Source organism: Zalophus californianus, chromosome 11 (assembly GCF_009762305.2).
Source record: "Zalophus californianus isolate mZalCal1 chromosome 11, mZalCal1.pri.v2, whole genome shotgun sequence".
Classification (NCBI taxonomy): domain Eukaryota; kingdom Metazoa; phylum Chordata; class Mammalia; order Carnivora; family Otariidae; genus Zalophus; species Zalophus californianus.
Genome location: NC_045605.1, coordinates 61023099 through 61044738, shown reverse-complemented (window position 1 = coordinate 61044738; position 21640 = coordinate 61023099). Strand labels below are relative to the sequence as shown.

The window sequence follows — 21640 nt, the reverse complement described above, 5'->3', positions numbered from 1 at the left end:
CTGGTCCATTAAAGACTGAAACTTAATTATACAACTATAGAATGTTTCTCCTCCAACATTCCTTACCACCATACCAACAGGACTCCAGACTAATAACAGTGGATTGCAATTGAAAAAGTTGCAAGGTGCAGACTCTATTTCATGCTGAGTTTTTAGGGAAGTCCAAAGACAAGAGTGGCATCAACAAACAAACAAACAACAAACAAATAAACAAACAAAAGGACACTAGAGGCATTTGAAGCCTCTGGCACCTATGGCTGCAACAAACATTGAACGTACTCCAACCTCTAGCCTAATTACCTGCCAGTTCATCTATTCCTCAGCTTGATCACAAGTCCTGGTTTTATTTTTATTTTTTAAAGATTTTATTTATTTATTTGACAGAGAGAGAGACACAGAGAGAGAGGGAACACAAGCAGGGGGAGCAGGAGAGGGAGAAGCAGGCTTCCCTCGGAGTAGGGAGCCCGATGCGGGGCTCGATTCCAGGACCGTGGGATCATGACCTGAGCCGAAGGCAGACACTTAATGACTGAGCCACCCAAGTGCCCCACAAGTCCTGGTTTTAAATAATTGCAGAGTCCTCAGCTGTCTCACTGATTAAAAAAGTATTAGTGGGGCAGAAAATCAAGAAAAGAGCTCAGGGAAATCTCCCCAAGGTAGCCAATTTCCCCTGAAGTCACAGAGAAACGGACAGAGAGAGGGCTCCAGGGAAGCACAGGACATAAGTTTATTCTTTCTGTCCTTTTTATGAAATTACCCTCAGGTATTGTACTTTGGGATTGACTTAGTCCTATTGGATCCCTTGGATCCCTTGTTACTCTGTTCAGCTTCCTGAAATAACCACGTATGTGTTTTGTCTCCTTTGGAAAACTAAGAACCAGAGGCTTGGTTATAATCCGCTCCTCAAGTGAGTTAAAACTCACTGAGATTCTGTGTCAACAACTGTACTTTTTTCTTTTTGACTCTGTTCTTGTCCCTGTCACCATCTTTAACTCAAGTATTAAAACTGTTTTGACTGAAACTCTTGCCCTATCTTGGGCTTAGCTCCTTTCTACAGGTTTTTCTTGGAGAAGAAGAAAGGGAGAGATGGATGTCATCTTGGAGGATCACCTGGGGAGAGAAGAGGGTGAAAGGGAGAATGAATGGTAAATTGTGTTGAGGACAGAGGAGGAGCCAACAAAGGAAGGCTGTCTCAGGAACCAATACACATTATCACAAGTTCCCCACACATTCTTCATTGCTGACCCTTTCCTGACCTGACTCCACCCCTGAGGGACACAGCTCAGCCTTGACCAATGACTTCAAAGAACTAGGAGGAACAAGGGACCAGAAGGTCAGCAGTAAGGAATAAAAGGTGAGAGCTTCCAGCAGCAACACATACCTACTTCTCTCTCTGATCACCTGTAAGCTCCCAGACCTGACATCATGGTGCATTTTAGTGCTGAGGAGAAGACTGCTGTCACTAGCCTATGGGGCAAAGTGAATGTGGAAGAGGCTGGAGGCGAGGCCCTGGGCAGGTAGGCACTGGGTTTCAAGGCATGGGAAAGAGTGGTGAATATGAATCTGGCCAATTGACCAGGAAATTCCTCAAGATTTTTGAAAGTCTCTGATTTCCCATCTGCTATGGTTCCATCACGTAGGCTCCTGGTGGTTTACCCCTGGACCCAGAGGTTCTTTGACAACTTCGGCAACCTGTCCTCTGCCTCTGCCATCATGGGTAACCCCAAGGTCAAGGCCCATGGCAAGAAGGTGCTGACTTCCTTTGGAGATGCTATTAAGAACATGGACAATCTCAAGGGCGCCTTTGCCAAGCTGAGTGAGCTGCACTGTGACAAGCTGCACGTGGATCCTGAAAACTTCAGGGTGAGTCAGGAAATGTTCATGTGCTCTTTTATTACTTTTCACTTTGAGATAATAATGGAAGTTGAGACTTTGATTGGAAAGACTAACAAAAATTTCGGAAATCATGGGTCGAACTTGGTGTTAGAAGGACACATCTCCCTTGTGCATAACCAGGACCACCTTGATTCAGGACTAGTGACAGTAAAGGGCTATTAGCAACCAGAGTTTGCTTAAAAGTTTTCAAGAACTTTTGTCAGAACTGGATGTGTTCATCCTAGAGAATGACATCAGAGAATAGCAGACTTGTTCAAGGAGGAATGGAATTTGGGGTTTGGTAGATAAAGTTCTGTCTCAAGGAAGGTGAAAAGTCTATTTTATGTGGGTTCTGTTGACTAAAGTTTAGGGAGAGATTTGGGGGAAAAATATTTAGACAGACTGTCTCAAAGAAATATACAACAAGTTCTCTAAAATATATTAAATTACCTGTCAGTATTGTTACCAAAGGGAGGCTTGTTCCTGCACCGATTGGAGACTTTAAATAAACTCACTCTGGGCACCCATGCAGCCCTAAAATCCCATTATTACAGGAATTAACCAGTTGGTAGATAAGAGAGGGAGGGAGAGATGCAAATAAAAATGGTGGCTTGGGAGAGAGGATGGGACATAGGGAGGCAGGCAGTTGAATGGAGAGCTCACTCATTATATTGAATTTAGGGACTAGCTTATCGAAGCTTTTTGCAGGCACACACCTCGGAGCAGTTTAAGTGTGGACTTGGCAGGGAGTATAGGTATTGAGCCACTTTTTCTGCAATTCTTTTTGAGAACTTCTACTCAACATGCTTATTTGTCATTTTATCTTTCACCTAACAGCTCCTGGGCAACGTATTGGTGATCATTCTGGCTTCTCATTTTGGCAAGGAATTCACCCCCAGTGTGCAGGCCGCTTGGCAGAAGCTGGTGGCTGGTGTTGCCACTGCTCTGGCCCACAAGTACCACTGAGTCCTCTTTCCAGTTCAGCAGTACCCTTCTGTGTCCCCAGTGTCCTCCTTCTGCACATGGGGATTTGGGTTTGGCCTTGAGAGCAGTTTCTGTTTAATAAAGTTCATTCTATTCAATAATCAGAAATTAATATTGTGTCTTCTCCATCTTTCACTCTTGTGTTAAAGGAGAAAAGTTTCATTGGCTGAGGGGTGGGAGGAGACTTGGAAAAAAATCAGAGCTCCTTTGGGAAGACAGACATTATGGGAGGATTCTAGAGGATCTTGGTGGATGATAGAATGGGGAAGAAGTTTTCTGGGTGGGGGAAAGTGTTAGTTAAGTGGGCAGGGATTTACAGGGCAGTGTGGCAAAAAGTTACTGTAGAGGGGAAGGAAGGAGGTGTTAAGCAGTGCCTCAGAAAAAACAAGATAGATGTGTGGTACATGTCTTAGCTTTAAAACCTTAGCAGGGATCTAAGGTCTAGGCCAGAGTCCCAAGCAGACTTTTTCAGTTTGCTTTAATGTACCTATTGAATCAGCTAACTTAGCATATATCTTGTGAGGCTGAATTGGACATTGTACTTTTTTTTTTTCTAACTTCTAAAACCATTCTCTTCCACCTGGTTTTACTGTAACATTTGAAAAAGGAATAAATGTCATCCCTTTAGCAAAAAAAAAAAACAAAACAAAACACTGGAAGAACATCTAATCCTCCCCTAATTTACCTGTTTTGCTTCCTTATGATGTTGGCTAGAGGTATTATTATTATTTTAAGAAATACTAAATCGTGTGCCCAACGTCATCTTTTTTTTAGATTTTAAAATTTATTTTTTAATTTAGATTCAATACATAGTACAATCTTAAGAGAACTGAGAACCAAGAAGGGCCGTGGCTTCTTCCCTATAAAGGCCGGCTGAAGAACAGGCTGGTACCTTGTCATAACTCCTCACTCAATGCCTAGGACACTTACAATTCTTTCTTTTTACAGTTTTAATCCATGCTTCAGCATCAGTCTTTAGGTCCTTGCAGGCTGGGTGGGTCGCGGGGACCTTGAGATGTGAATTGCGTGCTAGCTGGGGTACTAGGATGGATGGGTGGAAGAGGGAAGAGGGGAAAGAAATAGAGTATCAGATTTCACATGAAGAGCAGAGTCCCTCTGGGGATGGGTTTTTTAAAAACAGAGGGGTGACAGGAAACAAACTGAGGTTTGCTGGAGCGGTGGGGGGTGGGAGGGACGGGGTGGCTGTGTGATAGACATTGGGGAGGGTAGGTGCTATGGTGAGCGCTGTGAAGTGTGCAAGACTGATGAATCACAGATCTGTACTCCTGAAGCAAATAATACGTTATATGTTAAAAAAAAAAAAAAGAAGATAGCAGGAAAGGAAAAATGAAGGGGGGGAAATCGGAGGGGGAGACGAACCATGAGAGACTATGGACTCTGAGAAACAAACTGAGGGTTCTAGAGGGGAGGGGGGTGGGGGGATGGGTTAGCCTGGTGATGGGTATTCAAGAGGGCACGTTCTGCATGGAGCACTGGGTGTTATACGCAAACAATGAATCATGGAACACCACATCAAAAACTAATGATGAAACATATGATGATTAACATAACATAATAAAGTTAAATTTAAAAAAACAGAGGTGTGGTTTAGTCATTTTGGAAAGCAGTTGGAGAGACCAGGTGATGAAGAGAAGGGAGTTAGTGTTATTTTATATGCAGGGAACCAGTTAAAATTACTGTTCAGGAGACTGAATATGAATAGAAGGTTTAAGAAAATTGATACGTATGTGGGTGCATACCTGATCAGAGAAGGAGGATAGACTTGGGTGTGGCCATAGCAGCTTGGTGTGATTTTGAAGAAGTGATTGGGAAAAGGACGATTAGGGCAAAGATTCAGCAGGACTTGAAAAATAATTGACAGATGGTGGGGAAGTCATAGATTATAGCCAGTTTCCTGTCTGGTGAATAAGAAAGAAGGACACCTACTGACAAAGAAAAAATGCCTAGATGTCCCTTACTTTGGAGCTGGAAATGAACATAACCAGTCTCATGGCAATCATGTCATTGAAGAAGTCTCTAGAACGCTCAAACTGACTCAAGAAATAGTTAATATGTATGCAAGGAATTATAGGAATTATAGGTTGAACTGTAAGTGTGAGTGTGTGTATGTGTGTGTGTATGTGTGTGCATGCGCAATTTCCCCATTCAATTTTTGTACGAAGTAAAGATTTTGGCAAGAAAAAAAAAACAGGGCAATGAAAGGAATGTATGCCTGGGACATACACCTGGGAAGAACATACACTTGGGGGCTCTTCAGGTTAAAGCTGAAGATATGCGGAGGGGCTCTGATGAGAGAGGACTGGTGTCATGGGACAAGAACTACTCTGAACCAGACAATTATATGGGCCTGAGTGAAGACTCCAGTGAAGACCAAGGCTCTGGATGGCGGTCAAGTTTCAGTGTGGGGATTCTTCAGAGGAAAATTAACCCAGGTCTTAAAAGGGCAAGGTCCAGGCAAGGACTATAATTCCATTCTCCTGATAAGAAAGAAGTGTTTTCTAAAAGCAGCTGGTTTGTCACAAGCCCTTGTGAGGATAGATTAAGGATGGGAGGGTTTGGAAGTCTGAGCAGCGGATGACTCTTTGAAATCAACTCCAAAGAACTGGCCTTGGGCTTTACGGAAGAACTTTGTGGTTTAAGTGGTCAGAGCTACTGAGGAATGGTACATTGCTTACATCCCATCAGGAGAGACCATGTACCTGGGGCAGATTTCAGAGAAGGGACAGCCCTGTGAAGTGCTCAGAGAGGAGGGGATTTAGGTGGGGAAGAAGGCAGCTCAGTGCAGCAGATGAGCTCTGCTAAGTCACAAGGAAAAGGAAAGAAATTGCACAGAGTAGTTGGGGAGGATAGATCACAGGAATTTTTGTTGGGCTGGAAGTTAATTTGGGGTTATAGGCAAGGCTGTAATGTAATAAACAAGACAGAAGATTAGCGCAGCTGTGGGTGCTGAGTAGATTAGCGATCATACGGATGCCACTTTTACAAATCTCTACTGGTTTCCCATGCCTTAGGGTAAAATACCCACTCTACCTTCATGTGCCCTGGCCGATCTCTCCAACTCTGCTCCCTCCTACTCTTCTCTTAACATCTCTCTCGCAGACCTTATAACGCCTTTCTCTAAACGAAATGTCAAGTTTGCTTTTTTCTTTCTTTCTTTTTCCTTTTCTCTCCAGCCTCTGAGTTTTGCACCTGCCCTTGCCTGCTTCTGGGAACTTGTTTTGCCAAACAACTTACGCCTGGCTCCATCTTGTCATTAAAGTCCCTCTTCAAATGTAACTTCCTTTAGGACCTCTACCCTCGTATTATTTTTCTCTAGTCACTTGCTACTATGTCATCAGATGCATTTTTTTTCTTGTTATATAACACCCATCTGAAATTCTCTTCTTCATTGATTTAATTATTAGTGTCAGTCTCCTCTGCCCCCTAGAATGGGAGCTTGATGACACTATATACACTGTTTTGTTTTTCCAAGATTCCCAGTTTTTAGAACGATGGATGGCATGATTGGCTTCAGTAGATATTTGCTTTTTATTTTTTTTACTTTTTTATTTTTAGATTTTATTTATTTATTTGAGAGGGGGGGGAGAGAGAGAGAGAGAGAGAGCATGAGCCCAGGAGGAGGGGCAGCGGGAGAGGGAAAAGCACACTCCCTGCTGAGCAGGGAGCCCAACTCGGGACTCTATCCCAGGACCCTGAGATCAGGACCTGAGCTGAAGGCAGATGCTCAATTGACTGAGCCACCCAGGTGCCCAGATATTTTAAATATGTGACGAATGACTGTAAAACTGTTAGATGACCATTTCAATGAGCTAACATTGATGTGATAAGCTTCCAGACAACAGTGGGAACAGTGAGCATGGAAGTCAAGTGAAAGTGTGGAACAGCCATGGAGAGAAATCAAAAAGTCTTGGAAAGTAATTGTCTAGAGAAGATGAGAGAAAAGCAAGAGTTAGAAGTAATGGCCAGAATCACCATCTGGTTTGCTGGGAAGATGGGAGGCTGTTTGCCAACATTCAGAGTTGCAAATGTCCCTGAGTCTGAGGGGTTGCAGTGTGTACGCACCGGGGAGACAAGCACCAGGGCCATCAGAGAGCGGGGACGCTGAGCCCTTCCCTCAGACCTCGCCCACGGCTGAGGGGAGCTGGGATTTCTGGCTGTGGTCAGAGTTTCCTCGCTTTTCTTTCATTTCATTGACTTCTCTTGAAAAAGCCTTTTTGGGATTGATTCACACTTTATTTTTTTTTTTTTTTTTAATATCTCCGTACCAAAGTATTCCCATCGTCACAACTTGGGACTGAGAGCTCACTGATCATCAAGTTTGTCATGGTAAACTAGCTACTGGCACCTTAGCAATTCTTATCCACATTTTATTTTGTTTTGTTTTTCTACATTTTATTCTCTTGATCATTTTGCTACTTTTAAAAAGATATTTTTCAAAGACATTCCTCAAATGCTGCAATTCAATTAATGCTTTATGAATGCCACAGGTGGAGCTAATAAGAAAAACTTGGCACCACAGTAAACTGCCAAGCATAGTATGGCAGAACAATCCACATTTTAAATATAAGTTTTTTTCCAAGATGAATTGATAAAAGTTCTCACTATCTCAAATGATTTCTTTTCTAATGGCAGAAATTCAACACCAATATATTGAGTTGAATTCTTTAAATTTTAGAGTACCTTTGTAAATACACATGGAGATGATGATGATGATGATGATTTTTTTTTTTAGTGAGACTGGTCTCAGGGAGAAACAAACAAACCAGCTTCCTGGAGCTCAAAATGTGGGAGAAATAAACTCGGAGAAGAAAAAAATAAAATAAAATAAGTCATTCCCTTTCTCTCCGGAAGTGTGCCTTGTTTAGAACAATAAATGCTTGTTTGAGATGCATGAGACCAAAATACCTTAGGTGACAGGGACAGTAGTGTGTGGAATACTGTCAGTGAAGATTGCCTCTGCCTCATTAGATATGAGGAATAGTTAAGCACAACAAGGGAGTGTGGATCCAGCAAATGCCAAAGACAACTGCCTTAATCAATCACTATTGCCACAGAGTCTCATATTCTCTCCATTGAACATGCAATTTTTCCCCAGTACTCAATTGTGCATTTTCTGACACAAATGATTAGATACATGGTATTGGCCAGAGACACTGCTATGTAGTCAGAGTGAAAAAATGTACTCAAACAAGTACCTATATTTTAATAGAACTCAACCACAATCGTGTAATACTAGTTCTCTTAATTATCCAGTTTTTACCTGTCCTGTTTCTGAACTGATGCTAGGGATTGGAGTCTTTTCTTCTTACAGGAACTATAAAAGTATAAGCCCCGTCTAAGTTTTAGAAAAAATGGTGACCAAGAAAAACTGTGGTTTCTTTTATACGCAAGGAGAACAACTGAATGATATCTTGTAAACACGTGACACATTGCCCAAGAGATCTCTAATTCTTACCCCTCTTAATTCTAGTCATGCCTCATGGTCAGCCTACAAGTTCACCTCAAGGATAATGGGGTGGGGAGCTTGAGATAGGAAATGCCTAGTAGACGGTGGGGAAAGGACAGCAGAATCCCCCTGATAGAGCCACCGAACGCTATCAGAGACCCAGATGTCCATCCTGCTGACCCTCCCTTGTCCAAACCCCACCCCTGGTGGTGACAGCTTACCCTTGACCAATGGTCTCATTTCATTGGGAGAAGCGAGGGCCTGGAAACTAGAAATGAGGAATAAAAGGCCACATAGAGAAGTAGCAACACAGACTAGCTTCTGGCACATTACTGGTCACCAGTAAGCTCCCAGACACCATGGTGCATTTTACTGCTGAGGAGAAGGTTGCTGTTGTTAGCCTGTGGGCCAAGGTGAACGTAGAGTTGGTTGGAGGCGAGGTCCTGGGAAGGTAGGTACTGGAGGGGGGCAGAAAGGCAGAAAGTATTCCTAAAGGGGTATTGGTCAGTTTTCTTACCTACTTTGATTTCCTATCTCATCTGTGACTGTGATCATCCCATAGGCTCCTGGTTGTTTATCCATGGACCCAGAGGTTCTTTGACAGTTTTGGCAACTTGTCCTCTGAGTCTGCAATAATGGGCAACCCCAAGGTCAAGGCCCATGGCAAGAAGGTGCTGAGCTCCTTTGGAAATGCTGTTAAACATATGGATGACCTCAAGGACACCTTTGCTGAGCTGAGTGAGCTGCACTGTGACAAGCTGCATGTGGATCCCGAGAACTTCAAGGTGAGTTCTGGGCATGCCTGTGCGTTGTCTTTCATCCTAGATATTTGCAGTGTGGATATGTTAGAAAACACAGGTAGTTAAGTCTGATCCCATAAAAGCATTTTTTGGGACATTATATTTCAAGGAAGGGCTTGCTTTTGGTAGTTCGGTTGTTCCAAAGGTCATAGATAAGACCAAGTAGGGTAATTACTATGACCAGAGGAGGCCACTAGCTGTCTTACGTTTCTGAAAAAATACGTGTGTGAAGAACACTGGCCAGAACTGAGTTAAGTGTTTTTGGCTGGGAGAATACAATTATAGCAAGAACATCTTACTTTTGGTAACTGAAATTTTCTCTAAAAATGATGCATACATTTCTGTATGATTCTTGAGTTTAGAACCAGGTCTAAGCAAGACAATATAAGAGCAATCTTTTCAATGGACAATTTGACTCCCCCCCCCTTAGTAGTGAGGAAATGCTCTTGTATACATGGCTCAAGATTCTTTGTCATGTGAGTGTACAGACAATTTGAGTGAATGTGTTATCTGGGGACTTAAACTATACATATTAAGGCCCCTTACAGTCCTATAATCCTACTTTTAAAAAAGACGGAGTCTCTAGAAAAGAGAAGCCATCCATGGCAACGTTTTGGGCTTAGAAGTTGACAGGGCAAATGAGAGAAGGTTAGAACACAATGGGAGGTACAGGGCTGGGAGTCACACTGATGCCAATGTCCAGCATGTTATGGCACGTTTTTGTGGGAACATGGCCCTGAAAGTTGCTCACTCTCTTATTAGGAAGAAAATTGATGCGGCCAGCTTGAAACTTTCTGTTCACTGCTCTCTTTTCTTTTTCTCCTACTCTTTCCCCAGCTTCTAGGCAACATGATATCGATTGTCTTGGCAACCCACTTCAGCAAGGAGTTTACCCCCCACATGCAGGCGGCTTGGCAGAAGCTGACAACTGCTGTGGCGAATGCTCTGGCCCACAAGTACCACTGAGGTGCCGGTCCAACTGCGTCGGGGTTTACCAGAGGGACCTGAGTTCCTAGAGTCCATCTCCTGAAGACGGGCACAGTGCCCTGCTTCCAGACCCAACTGCTATATGATAAAAATAAAATAAAAATTGTGCTCGGTAATGAATATCCTTGTCTTCTCTCTCTGTCTTTATCTTTTATGCTGATTCAGCTAAAAGAAAGCACTTCTTTAGGGAAGGGGGTTATTTGGGGAGGTTAGAGAAGAGACTCATAAGATTCTGCAAGATAAGAGAGGCTTCAAGGGGCTTCAGTTGCTTCTAGGAAGGGAAAATAGACTCTGGAACTGAATAGTGTCTTCAGAAGAAGGGAGCAGATGGAGGTACTCTTGAGAAATGCAAGAAGATTGTTGATAGAGTGAGTAGGGGCACGTTAGAACTCCAAGGAGGGGACCTGTCTAGGCTGCTATTTTTATAATCTCAGAGCTTTTTGATGCTATATTTCACTTATACTAAACAATATAAAAAAACATGTTTTTATCAGCTGTGATATAGTAGAGATGGAACTTCCAAGAGACCCAAGCAAGGACCATGCTTTAAACTTTCCCTGGTGTTTTCATTGGTATTAATGGAGGAACTATCCCTAAAGCATGAGAACTAACTGCCTTGGTTTGAAACTGTACCTTATCTGCTAGCTCTGTGACCTGTAACATATTTCCGATTTCATTAAGCCTTCAGTGAAGATAAAAGGCCATTTATGTGGGAAAATGACAGATTTAGGAATTAGCATGCCGGGTCTAAGTGGCAGAAGAGAAACTGGCCCCTTAAAAACAGTGCAGTCGGGACGCCTGGGTGGCTCAGTCGGTTAAGCATCTGCCTTTGGCTCAGGTCAGGATCCCAGGGTCCTGAGATCAAGTCCTGCATCAGCTCCTTGCTCAGTGGGGAGCCTGCTTCTCCCTCTGCCTGCCCCTTCCTCTGCTTGTGCTCTCTCTCTCTCTGACAGATAAATAAATAAAACCTAAAAAAAAAAAAAAAAGCAAGGCAGTGCAGTGATACAGAATTAGGGACACTACTGCCCGGAAAAGAAGCTATTATTATAAGCAAAGTACCAGTGAAATTTCTTGCACACAAAAGTAACATGGTGAATAGGGAATTTTAGGCAAACGGATCCATGTGTGGGTATAGAACTAACAAGGCAGGGTCTAACTTGGATCTAGCCACAGGAATGTGCTGTGATTATAATGAGGGCAAAGGACTGAACTTCACAGAAGCAATGAAACTAAGAACAACTCAAGTAAGGGGCCGTTGTGGCCAAGATCCCACAGGACTTGGAATGAAGTGCAGTAGAGAGTGGTGAAGTCACCAATGACAGCTGGGTTTCCTGTCTGGTGAATGAAAAGAGGAAAGTCTATTCTCAGGACAGAAAATGCCTAGAAGTCTTTTGTTTGGAGCTGGCAATTGAGCACATCCGCTTTTGTAGCCATTACTTCAAATTCTGTACCCAAGTCCCCGGCATAGAACTGAAAAGCCAGGGCTTTCAGATTAGCAGTAAAAGATTAAATCCAGCCCCATCACCTTGAAAAGTTTGGTTAACATTTTCCAGCATGAATTTCTTTGTAAAATGGAATAAACATTCCAACCTCGCAAGTAGGTTCCAAGGTTTTAAGGAGATCTCTGTAAAGTGCTTTGGCTGTCATTATTGAGAAGGTAGTGGTAACAGTTTATACAATACACTCTGATCTGTTCCTTTGTGCCCTGTTCCATTTTGTTTTCTTGACCTGATTGTATTCTTTATGAGCTCCAGACCCATATATCTAACTATTTGTTTGATGGTCCATATCTGATTGCTCAAGAGTGCATCAAAAAACAAAAAACAAAAAACAAAAAACCTCCAACTCTTTCCTAATCTATTCCTGCTAATCTGTTCCCCATCTAGGGACTAACGCATCATTCATTGCTTGAGCCTGAAATAGAGATGGCATTTTTACCGCCCCCCCCAACTATAATATCATCCTATTTGTCTTTCATTTATTTTACCCCTTAAACCCATTTATATATGGAAGCCAGAATAATTTTTTAAAAAAAAATACAAATCAAATCATGTCACCCACATCCTTGAAGTTTTCAATAGTTTTTCTTGGCTTTCAGGTTAAAGACAGATAATCTGTAACATAGTTTTAAGATCACCCATGGCTCCTTAGCAACTTCCTATCATATAACACTTCCCCTTGTGACATTGTCCTATTTTCTGCATATAAATTATATACATTGAATCATTGTCTCTAGTTGCTTTATCTTATTTTTTTATTTTTAGAGAGGGTGAAAGAGAGTGCCTGTGCATGCAGGTGGGCCAGCGGCAAGAGGGGGTGGGGGGAGGGAGAGAGAGAATCCCAAGGAGGCTCCATGCTCAGCACAGAGCCCACCATGGAGCTAGATCTCACAGCCATCATGAGCTGAGCCGAAACCGGGAGTTGGACACTTAACTGAATGAGCCACCCAGGAACACCTCTGGTTACTTTTAATTGACGTTATGTTGTACAATTCATCTGTATTTCTGCAAGCGAAGCAGTAGTTGACTCTTTTCATTATTGTGTAATATTTTGTTCTTTCTCTATTATCATGATTTATCTATTCCCCTGAATGAGGAACATTTAAGTGGCTAGCAGTTTGGGATCATCATGCATACTGATGTTACAGCCTTTGGACTCGCATAAGCATGCATTTCTGCATTTCTGGAAGAATAATTGCCAGCTCATAGGTTTTGCATATATTCTGCTGTAGTAGCTACTACCAAATATTTCCTAAAGTAGTTATACCATTTTACACTGTCACCAGCAAAGCCTGAGAGTTTTGTTGATCTACATCCTTGCTAAATTTTGAAATTGCTTATCTGTCTCCTCCTCTTCTTTATATTCTTTGCCTTCTGACATCCATCCCATTCCAGTCTCTTCCTTTCTGTTGGTTGATCTCTCTCACCCTCCCTCCCTCCTTCCCTCCTTCCATCTAGCTGTACTAGAGGGTATGTATCGGTGGGTCAATGTAATATTATTTTGAATTCAGAAAAGACTAAAATTCCCTTTGAATCTTCATTTCTAGATCTAACTCTACTTTTTACCTGAGGACACAGCTGGAAATTTCTGCACCTGCATTTTCCCAGAAACCCTGTCGGACTGGTTGAATAAGGTAAATCTTCATTGCAAATCCTCCACATTCTTTCTTTAGTCATATCATAGTTTCAAATCATGTTATAGGTTTCTGATATTTTTTTCTTTATCTCTCATTGTTTCCATTAAATCCATGGTCCCCAGATCTATGTTAGTAGCTGGTAGACAAACAATATTCATTACTTTCATTCTTCAAATGGACATTTATTTCAGTGAAAGAATGGAAAGAAAGAGTTTTGTTACGAGAAGTATTTATCCAAAGAAGGAGAAAGAAAGCAAGTTAAAAGTATGGTAAAGCATTTATTCATTCCAACCACTTACAAATATCTCTAGAGACAAAGAGAAGTACCACATAGAGTCAACTTGGTAACATTTCTGTTCTCTAGGCCTTAGTTTTCTTATCTATGAAGTGAAAGAACAAGATGAGTTAAACTCTGAGAAACATTCCACAATATCAGACTACAGCATTTGCACACGAATGAGAGTGGTAGTATCTTTATGGAAGCCGCTGCTGAAGGGGATGAATTGGGGAGGGAGAAAGCACAGATTCTGAGTCAAGACACACAACACCTAGAACGCCACCCTCAGGGCAACTGAAGGGAACTGAGGAATGGGGATGCAACCTACATTCGCACAAACCAATAAGCTTCTGCTGTGTCCTTGGGCCAATCTACTGACAGCCCCGGGGAGGGCAAGATTAGGGCTGGGCATAAAAGGAAGAGCAGGGCCAGCTGCTGCTTATACTTGCTTCTGACACAACCGTGTTCACTAGCAACCACAAACAGACACCATGGTGCATCTGACTGCTGACGAGAAGGCTGCCGTCACCACCCTGTGGGGCAAGGTGAACGTGGATGAAGTTGGTGGTGAAGCCCTGGGCAGGTTGGTATCCAGGTGGCAAGGCAGGCTTACGGAGAGTGAAAGGAAGCTGGGCAGGTGGAGATGGCTCAGTCCCCTGGGTTTCTGACAAGCTCTGACGCCCCTGTCCTCTGTGCTGTTCTCACCCCTCAGGCTGCTGGTTGTCTACCCCTGGACTCAGAGGTTCTTTGACTCCTTTGGGGACCTGTCCTCTCCTGATGCTGTTATGGGCAACCCCAAGGTCAAGGCCCATGGCAAGAAGGTGCTGAATTCCTTTAGTGATGGCCTGAAGAATCTGGACAACCTCAAGGGCACCTTTGCTAAGCTCAGTGAGCTGCACTGTGACAAGCTGCACGTGGATCCCGAGAACTTCAAGGTGAGTCTGGGATATGCTCCGTTTTTTCTTTTCACTTTTTAGTCTTTCACTCTGATTCTTTTCCCTACCTGTTCTCCCCCCACCTTCCTTTTTACTTTAGTATATACCATCACTGAATGCTTTTCAAAATTTACATAATTTCATATGTTTTCTTTCGGTATTCCACATTGTTTCCTTTCTCACAACCTCTTTTTTTTTTTTATCAAGCCCTTCACTTAATTACTTATCTTTTGCCCCTCTCTCCCCCCCCAACTTTTTCCTCTACTCGATACCCAAATTATGCACACTAGCTCTCATCTTCTCCTTCTGTGCTTGGAAAAGTCTTTCCGTCTCTCCATATGAAGATTATAAGGGCTCTTCAAAGAGTTCTCACTCCAGAGACTACAAATCACCTCAAAATTATAGAATAATTGGGCGTGTGATGTGATGAGCATAGGGTGTTATATGCAACTCATGAATCATTGGAAATTACTTCAAAAACCAATGATGTCTTTATTATATGTTGGCTAAATTGAATTCAAATTAAAAAAAGAAAAATTGCATTTTTATAGTCAAGACTCAATGGAAAGGAAAGGAAAGGAAATATCTGAGGATGATAGACCAGAAGTAGAAGTAGGGCAGCAATAGTTGCTAAAAGACGGCCCAGCATCATACTAATTAATTAAGTGTATATATATATATATAATAAAAATGTACAGTATACATACATATATATTTACTGATTTATGCTGATGGAGATAACCTGAAGATCAGTTTGGGCTGGAGTGTGGGCAGAAAAAAAAGAAATGATTGTTGGCTCAGTTTCTCAGAAGCCCAGCTTGATTTCTGTCTTAATCATGTATACATATCTATCTATGTCTTCCCCACAGCTCCTGGGCAACGTGCTGGTGTGTGTGCTGGCTCACCACTTTGGCAAAGAATTCACCCCTCAGGTGCAGGCTGCCTATCAGAAGGTGGTGGCTGGTGTGGCCAATGCCCTGGCTCACAAGTACCATTGAGATCCTGGCCTGTTTCCTGGTGACCACTGGAAGACCCTGTTTCCCTAAATTCTATCTTCTGAACTGGGGGAAATAATGTCCACCATCAAGGGTATGGTTTCTGCCTAATAAAGAACCTTCAGCTCAACTTCCTGATTCATTTCACTTATTTTGTTTTTTTGTCTGGGGGTATGGTACATCCCTGAGGGTCTACAGATAGGAAGCTCTTGTAGGGGACGATACATATCGCTAGTGGATGACACTTTTCCCTCCAAAGCATAGGCACGGTCAAGAAGGTTTTAAATATATAGAGAATACTGGCATCACAGGGGCTCTATGGAAGACACAGCCCTCAGGCTAATGCTTTGACCTATTTCCTACAATTAGTGAAGAATACGGTGCTCAAATAGAGACATAATGAATGATCAAGACACTGTTGTGTTTCCTTTCTCCCTACTTCCCTTGCCTGCAGTGTAGCCTACCATAGCCTGCTCCTTCAAGTGGGCCGACTCTAAGGAATAACCTCCCTCTTTTACTTGCCCCAAACATGTCCATAAATAATTCCTTCTCCCACTCTCCCATGTCAGACAAACCGCATGCTTGCTTATCACCTGTGATGCCTTTGCACCCTGGCCTCAATGCACTTTCCAATATTGCCTAAGAAAATTTTTTCAAACCCTTCCCCTCTTCCTGTTTTTCATATTTCTTCTTATCCGTCACACTCACACTCTAGGCTGTATAAACATTTCTTCCTATTTTGTACTGTCACACATGATTACCGTGCCTTGTGACTTTCCTTCATAGGCAAGAAGTGAATATTCATTAATTGAAGTGGTCGGAGACTGACTGACTGAATGAATGCTTATTCCCTGTCTTAGAACTGCTGGACTAGAGGACAGTCTGAATCAGGGACCACTGGAGAGAGGTCCTTTGGTGTCAATGCCCTAGTATAGAATGAGGAAAGGGAAACACTGATCAGACATTTGCTTTCTGTTCAGAGCCTGCTGGACATTTGGCCTTATGAACAAAATGCCTTGTATAATTTTGGAAAGGGGCCCAAACTGAAGCCAAGACTCTGCTCCTGGGATGTACAGTTTCAAATTTAACCTGGGAAAAGTTGTCCCTTTGCTTCTCATAAATCAACACCCTGGCCCACATAGTGACAAAATCTAATTCTGAATGACGCTCTGAGCCCAATGGAGGAAATATTTGTGCGGTGATTATAGACTGAGACATTAATTGTTCTGTAATAATTAGCACAATCTTTATCAATCTCATGGCTAGATTGGCTTTATTGTTTGTCATAGAGAAATATGACTTTTAAAAAATGTATGTCCATCATTTCTCTGAGTTCTCTCTTCTTGGGATATTTTTATATTATTTAATTTTATTAATTTAATTTAATTTTTGAATGGATGCTAAACTGAGGTAACCAAGAGATTGTGGATCTGGGAGAGGAGTGAAAACTAACTGTGCCTGACCCAGGAAAATAGGGATTATGTTGAGAAATGCCAAAATGATGAATGGAATCTAAAACTAAACACTACTGTATGTACAGAAGTGTTCTTGTTGAGTGTCATTTAACCAAATAAAACCACATACTTCTGGATGATGATCATGAATCTTTTGATCCTCATCCTCTTAATTATACTCAGACCAGATCCATTCTGGTTCAAAACATCAAAGTATGCAAATTTCACAAGCTGGAAAAAAGGGAAAAAATGTCTTTCTGTCTCTTTCTTTGGGGACTTAGGGTGTGTGTATATGTGTGTGCGTGAACGTGTGTGTGTTTAGTGCTCACTGGGACTGGGATCAATGTAAAGCAGACATCCTGTGCTACCCTTTACAGGGTAGAAGTAAGTTTAAAATGGAAAGGATGGCAGTGGGTCAAGAAGCTTTCTAGAATCTTTGAATGTTGATCTGGATATGAGCCTGAGGCTCAGAACATAATCACATTTATCAGTTTATTCTTATTTTCATCTGATATGTCTGAGCTTTTGATGTCTTATTACAACTTGCAGCCTTGTCCCTGAAGGGTAATGGGTAAGAAAAGGAGAAGTCTGTCTCCCTCTACAGTCATGCTAAGTAGCAATGGTGATGGGAGAGAGAACCAGCAACTCCTCTTCTGAAGCCAGGAGCAAGGTGGCTGCAGCAGTTGCCAGTACAAAAGCTCAGTCCGAGTCATTCATGGCAAAGAAAGCTGAAGGAGGAAGAGACAAGAGAACTTAGGAGAACCCTTTCTGAGTACAGGAAATGGTAGGGGAAGTCCAGGTAGATGCTAATTTCTGTCAGTCAAGATGGCAAAGCTGGGGCCTTGACAATTGGGCTCTTGACAGGAAAGTATAAACGTATTCAATACTGTTATTTACTAAGCCCTGAGAATCTCTCATGACAGAGAGTCCCAGAAAAACACATGTCCAAATGTCCAAACTTCCCTAGAACCTCCCTTCGCACACTTATACCCGAACGCTGACATCGGGGGTGTGAAATAGAGTCTTGAGAACAGTCTGAATGTAAAACAATGGTAAAGCTAATGAAGTTTTAAATTTAGTAAAATGAAACTCAAAGCCTATAGCTCAACGTGTGTGTGTGTGTGTGTGTGTGTGTGTGTGTGTGTGTGTGTGTGTGTTTTAAACATTTAAAACACTGGAAGGTCCCCTTTTCCTGGAAGTCAACATGTGGAATCTTGCCCCAGGAATAGACCCATAGTAAAAACATCTTTGCTTAAGGGTTTTAGAGAAGAATGAATATAAATAGAAAATGCTGGAATTGTATCTCTTTGGGCACGTAATTCTGACCTAACCTCCAGGTTACCAGACAAGAACCAAGCCTTTCCTACATGTCTGAGAATTACCAGAGAGAGGTTATTCACAAATACTTGGTAGGCTTGGTACAAGTAAAAGGGGAGAGGAATCCTTACTTACTTAGCAATGATGGAGAAAGTAGTTTAGGGAGTCGAGCAATGGAAGTGGGAATTCAGGGAGTTGATTTGAAATAACTAGAAATAGAGAAGTCCTTTTCTTCTGGTTCACCTAGAAATGTTTTTGTAGTTGGGGTTTCTGTGTGTTAGAGGTGAAAGGACGAGAAGTTTCTGTTAAATATTTGTCACTTATGATGACAACAGAGAGAGAGAGGTGATTTTAGACATTGGGGTGCCTGGATCAAAAGAAGATTCTAAGGTGGGAGAAACAATGTAAGTAAAAAAAATGCATGGCCCTTTCCTTGCTTAAAGGAAATGGGAATTCAGGAGTGGACTAAGTTGCAGGAGGTACAGATGATGGGAAGTCAGAAAAAGAAACAGCAGGGCCCGCCAGCAACACCAAGATCCTATGCTGAGCTCAGAAATGCTCGCTGCTTTTGCTTTTTTTATGGTATCTTTTAATGGTAAGGAGCGGAACTCCCCACTTCAGTTTTTCTTCGCCTAAGAAGTTAGTCATCAGAATGCATGATATGGGGGAGAAAAAAGTGAGGGGAAGGATATTGGAAAAGCTGTAGAGATAGAAGGATGCATCCTAGTAAAAAAAGACCGAAGCAAACAAAAATATGTAGAGAAAATGGGATTGGGGTGATGAATTTAAATAAAAGAAATGGGTATGCACACAGCATTCATAGGGGTCTAGGGGTAAAAAAAAATCTGGGACAAAGCCAGAGTGCCTTTCCACTTTCCTGCCCCTCATTTCAAGTCACAGAGAAGTTTCTCTATCAATCCAGGAAGAAATCATTTTTTATGTCTTGCGTTAATTAAAGACATTGCTTCCCTCAGTGTTACCAACAACTTTGGTTTATAGTTGATTTTTTGGTTATTTTTATTTCTTACTATGTCAAGAGTCTCTATGTTTTGATCTGTGGATCCTCAAAACCTAATAGAGTAGTTATTTAACAGGACACTCCTGATTCATATGTAATTCCATTTTCAAAACATCATTTGTTTGCTTATATGACTAAATTAAGAAAAAAATGAATGAATGAATGAATGAATGAATATTTTTTTTCTTTCTAGGAAGATTTAATCCAAACCAAGAGAAGGAAGATAGACATAGAATTGTGCCAGAGGTTCCATTCATGCTGTACTTTAATTATTTTGCCCATTCTGAAGACACAGGAGGAGAACCATCCATATGCTTTTAAGTGGAACCACAGTGGACGAATGTCTTCTACTTTCTGGACCTGGGATTCTTCATTTGTGTACAAAGAAAATCGAAGAGGCAGTCTCTAAGAGATTAGCAGGTTGTGATTCTCAAAATTGTAAGATGCTAGCCAAGGAGAATGATTTAGTAGCAATTTAGTATTGCTAAGATGGGAGCTAGAGATCCCTAGAGAGAGGACCAGGGTCTGAAGTCCGACTCACAAGCAGGTGTCAGAACGGCCACGGAGAGGGATGGCAGCCACCATTCAGGCCTCACCCTGGAGAACCACACCCAGGCCTGGGCCAATCTACTGACAGCCCCAGGGAGGGCAAGATTAGGGCTGGGCATAAAAGGAAGAGCAGGGCCAGCTGCTGCTTATACTTGCTTCTGACACAACCGTGTTCACTAGCAACCACAAACAGACACCATGGTGCATCTGACTGCTGACGAGAAGGCTGCCGTCACCACCCTGTGGGGCAAGGTGAACGTGGATGAAGTTGGTGGTGAAGCCCTGGGCAGGTTGGTATCCAGGTGGCAAGGCAGGCTTACGGAGAGTGAAAGGAAGCTGGGCAGGTGGAGATGGCTCAGTCCCCTGGGTTTCTGACAAGCTCTGACGCCCCTGTCCTCTGTGCTGTTCTCACCCCTCAGGCTGCTGGTTGTCTACCCCTGGACTCAGAGGTTCTTTGACTCCTTTGGGGACCTGTCCTCTCCTGATGCTGTTATGGGCAACCCCAAGGTCAAGGCCCATGGCAAGAAGGTGCTGAATTCCTTTAGTGATGGCCTGAAGAATCTGGACAACCTCAAGGGCACCTTTGCTAAGCTCAGTGAGCTGCACTGTGACAAGCTGCACGTGGATCCCGAGAACTTCAAGGTGAGTCTGGGATATGCTCCGTTTTTTCTTTTCACTTTTTAGTCTTTCACTCTGATTCTTTTCCCTACCTGTTCTCCCCCCACCTTCCTTTTTACTTTAGTATATACCATCACTGAATGCTTTTCAAAATTTACATAATTTCATATGTTTTCTTTCGGTATTCCACATTGTTTCCTTTCTCACAACCTCTTTTTTTTTTTTATCAAGCCCTTCACTTAATTACTTATCTTTTGCCCCTCTCTCCCCCCCCAACTTTTTCCTCTACTCGATACCCAAATTATGCACACTAGCTCTCATCTTCTCCTTCTGTGCTTGGAAAAGTCTTTCTGTCTCTCCATATGAAGATTATAAGGGCTCTTCAAAGAGTTCTCACTCCAGAGACTACAAATCACCTCAAAATTATAGAATAATTGGGCGTGTGATGTGATGAGCATAGGGTGTTATATGCAACTCATGAATCATTGGAAATTACTTCAAAAACCAATGATGTCTTTATTATATGTTGGCTAAATTGAATTCAAATTAAAAAAAGAAAAATTGCATTTTTATAGTCAAGACTCAATGGAAAGGAAAGGAAAGGAAATATCTGAGGATGATAGACCAGAAGTAGAAGTAGGGCAGCAATAGTTGCTAAAAGACGGCCCAGCATCATACTAATTAATTAAGTGTATATATATATATAATAAAAATGTACAGTATACATACATATATATTTACTGATTTATGCTGATGGAGATAACCTGAAGATCAGTTTGGGCTGGAGTGTGGGCAGAAAAAAAAGAAATGATTGTTGGCTCAGTTTCTCAGAAGCCCAGCTTGATTTCTGTCTTAATCATGTATACATATCTATCTATGTCTTCCCCACAGCTCCTGGGCAACGTGCTGGTGTGTGTGCTGGCTCACCACTTTGGCAAAGAATTCACCCCTCAGGTGCAGGCTGCCTATCAGAAGGTGGTGGCTGGTGTGGCCAATGCCCTGGCTCACAAGTACCATTGAGATCCTGGCCTGTTTCCTGGTGACCACTGGAAGACCCTGTTTCCCTAAATTCTATCTTCTGAACTGGGGGAAATAATGTCCACCATCAAGGGTATGGTTTCTGCCTAATAAAGAACCTTCAGCTCAACTTCCTGATTCATTTCACTTATTTTGTTTTTTTGTCTGGGGGTATGGTACATCCCTGAGGGTCTACAGATAGGAAGCTCTT

The 21640-nt window shown here is 42.2% G+C and overlaps 4 protein-coding genes across 4 annotated transcripts; all 4 read left to right on the top strand.

The window, feature by feature from the left end:
* The first annotated feature begins 1425 nt into the window (after window positions 1–1425).
* Window positions 1426–2841, top strand: HBE1 (hemoglobin subunit epsilon 1). Its single transcript, XM_027579484.1, has 3 exons — window positions 1426–1517; window positions 1641–1863; window positions 2713–2841. The coding sequence occupies exons 1-3, from the start codon at window positions 1426–1428 to the stop codon at window positions 2839–2841; spliced, it is 444 nt and encodes a 147-aa protein (XP_027435285.1).
* Window positions 2842–8617: 5776 nt separating this feature from the next.
* LOC113914335 (hemoglobin subunit epsilon-2) lies at window positions 8618–10092 on the top strand. The gene is made up of 3 exons (XM_027579485.1): window positions 8618–8777; window positions 8889–9111; window positions 9964–10092. The coding sequence occupies exons 1-3, from the start codon at window positions 8686–8688 to the stop codon at window positions 10090–10092; spliced, it is 444 nt and encodes a 147-aa protein (XP_027435286.1). The 5' UTR covers window positions 8618–8685.
* Window positions 10093–13918: 3826 nt separating this feature from the next.
* Window positions 13919–15586, top strand: LOC113914336 (hemoglobin subunit beta). Its single transcript, XM_027579486.1, has 3 exons — window positions 13919–14109; window positions 14239–14461; window positions 15331–15586. Exons 1-3 carry the CDS (start codon window positions 14018–14020, stop codon window positions 15457–15459), a joined length of 444 nt encoding a protein of 147 aa, XP_027435287.1. The 5' UTR covers window positions 13919–14017; the 3' UTR covers window positions 15460–15586.
* A 4307-nt stretch (window positions 15587–19893) lies between these two features.
* Window positions 19894–21559, top strand: LOC118355949 (hemoglobin subunit beta). The gene is made up of 3 exons (XM_035722873.1): window positions 19894–20084; window positions 20214–20436; window positions 21304–21559. The coding sequence occupies exons 1-3, from the start codon at window positions 19993–19995 to the stop codon at window positions 21430–21432; spliced, it is 444 nt and encodes a 147-aa protein (XP_035578766.1). The 5' UTR covers window positions 19894–19992; the 3' UTR covers window positions 21433–21559.
* The last annotated feature ends 81 nt before the right edge of the window (window positions 21560–21640 follow it).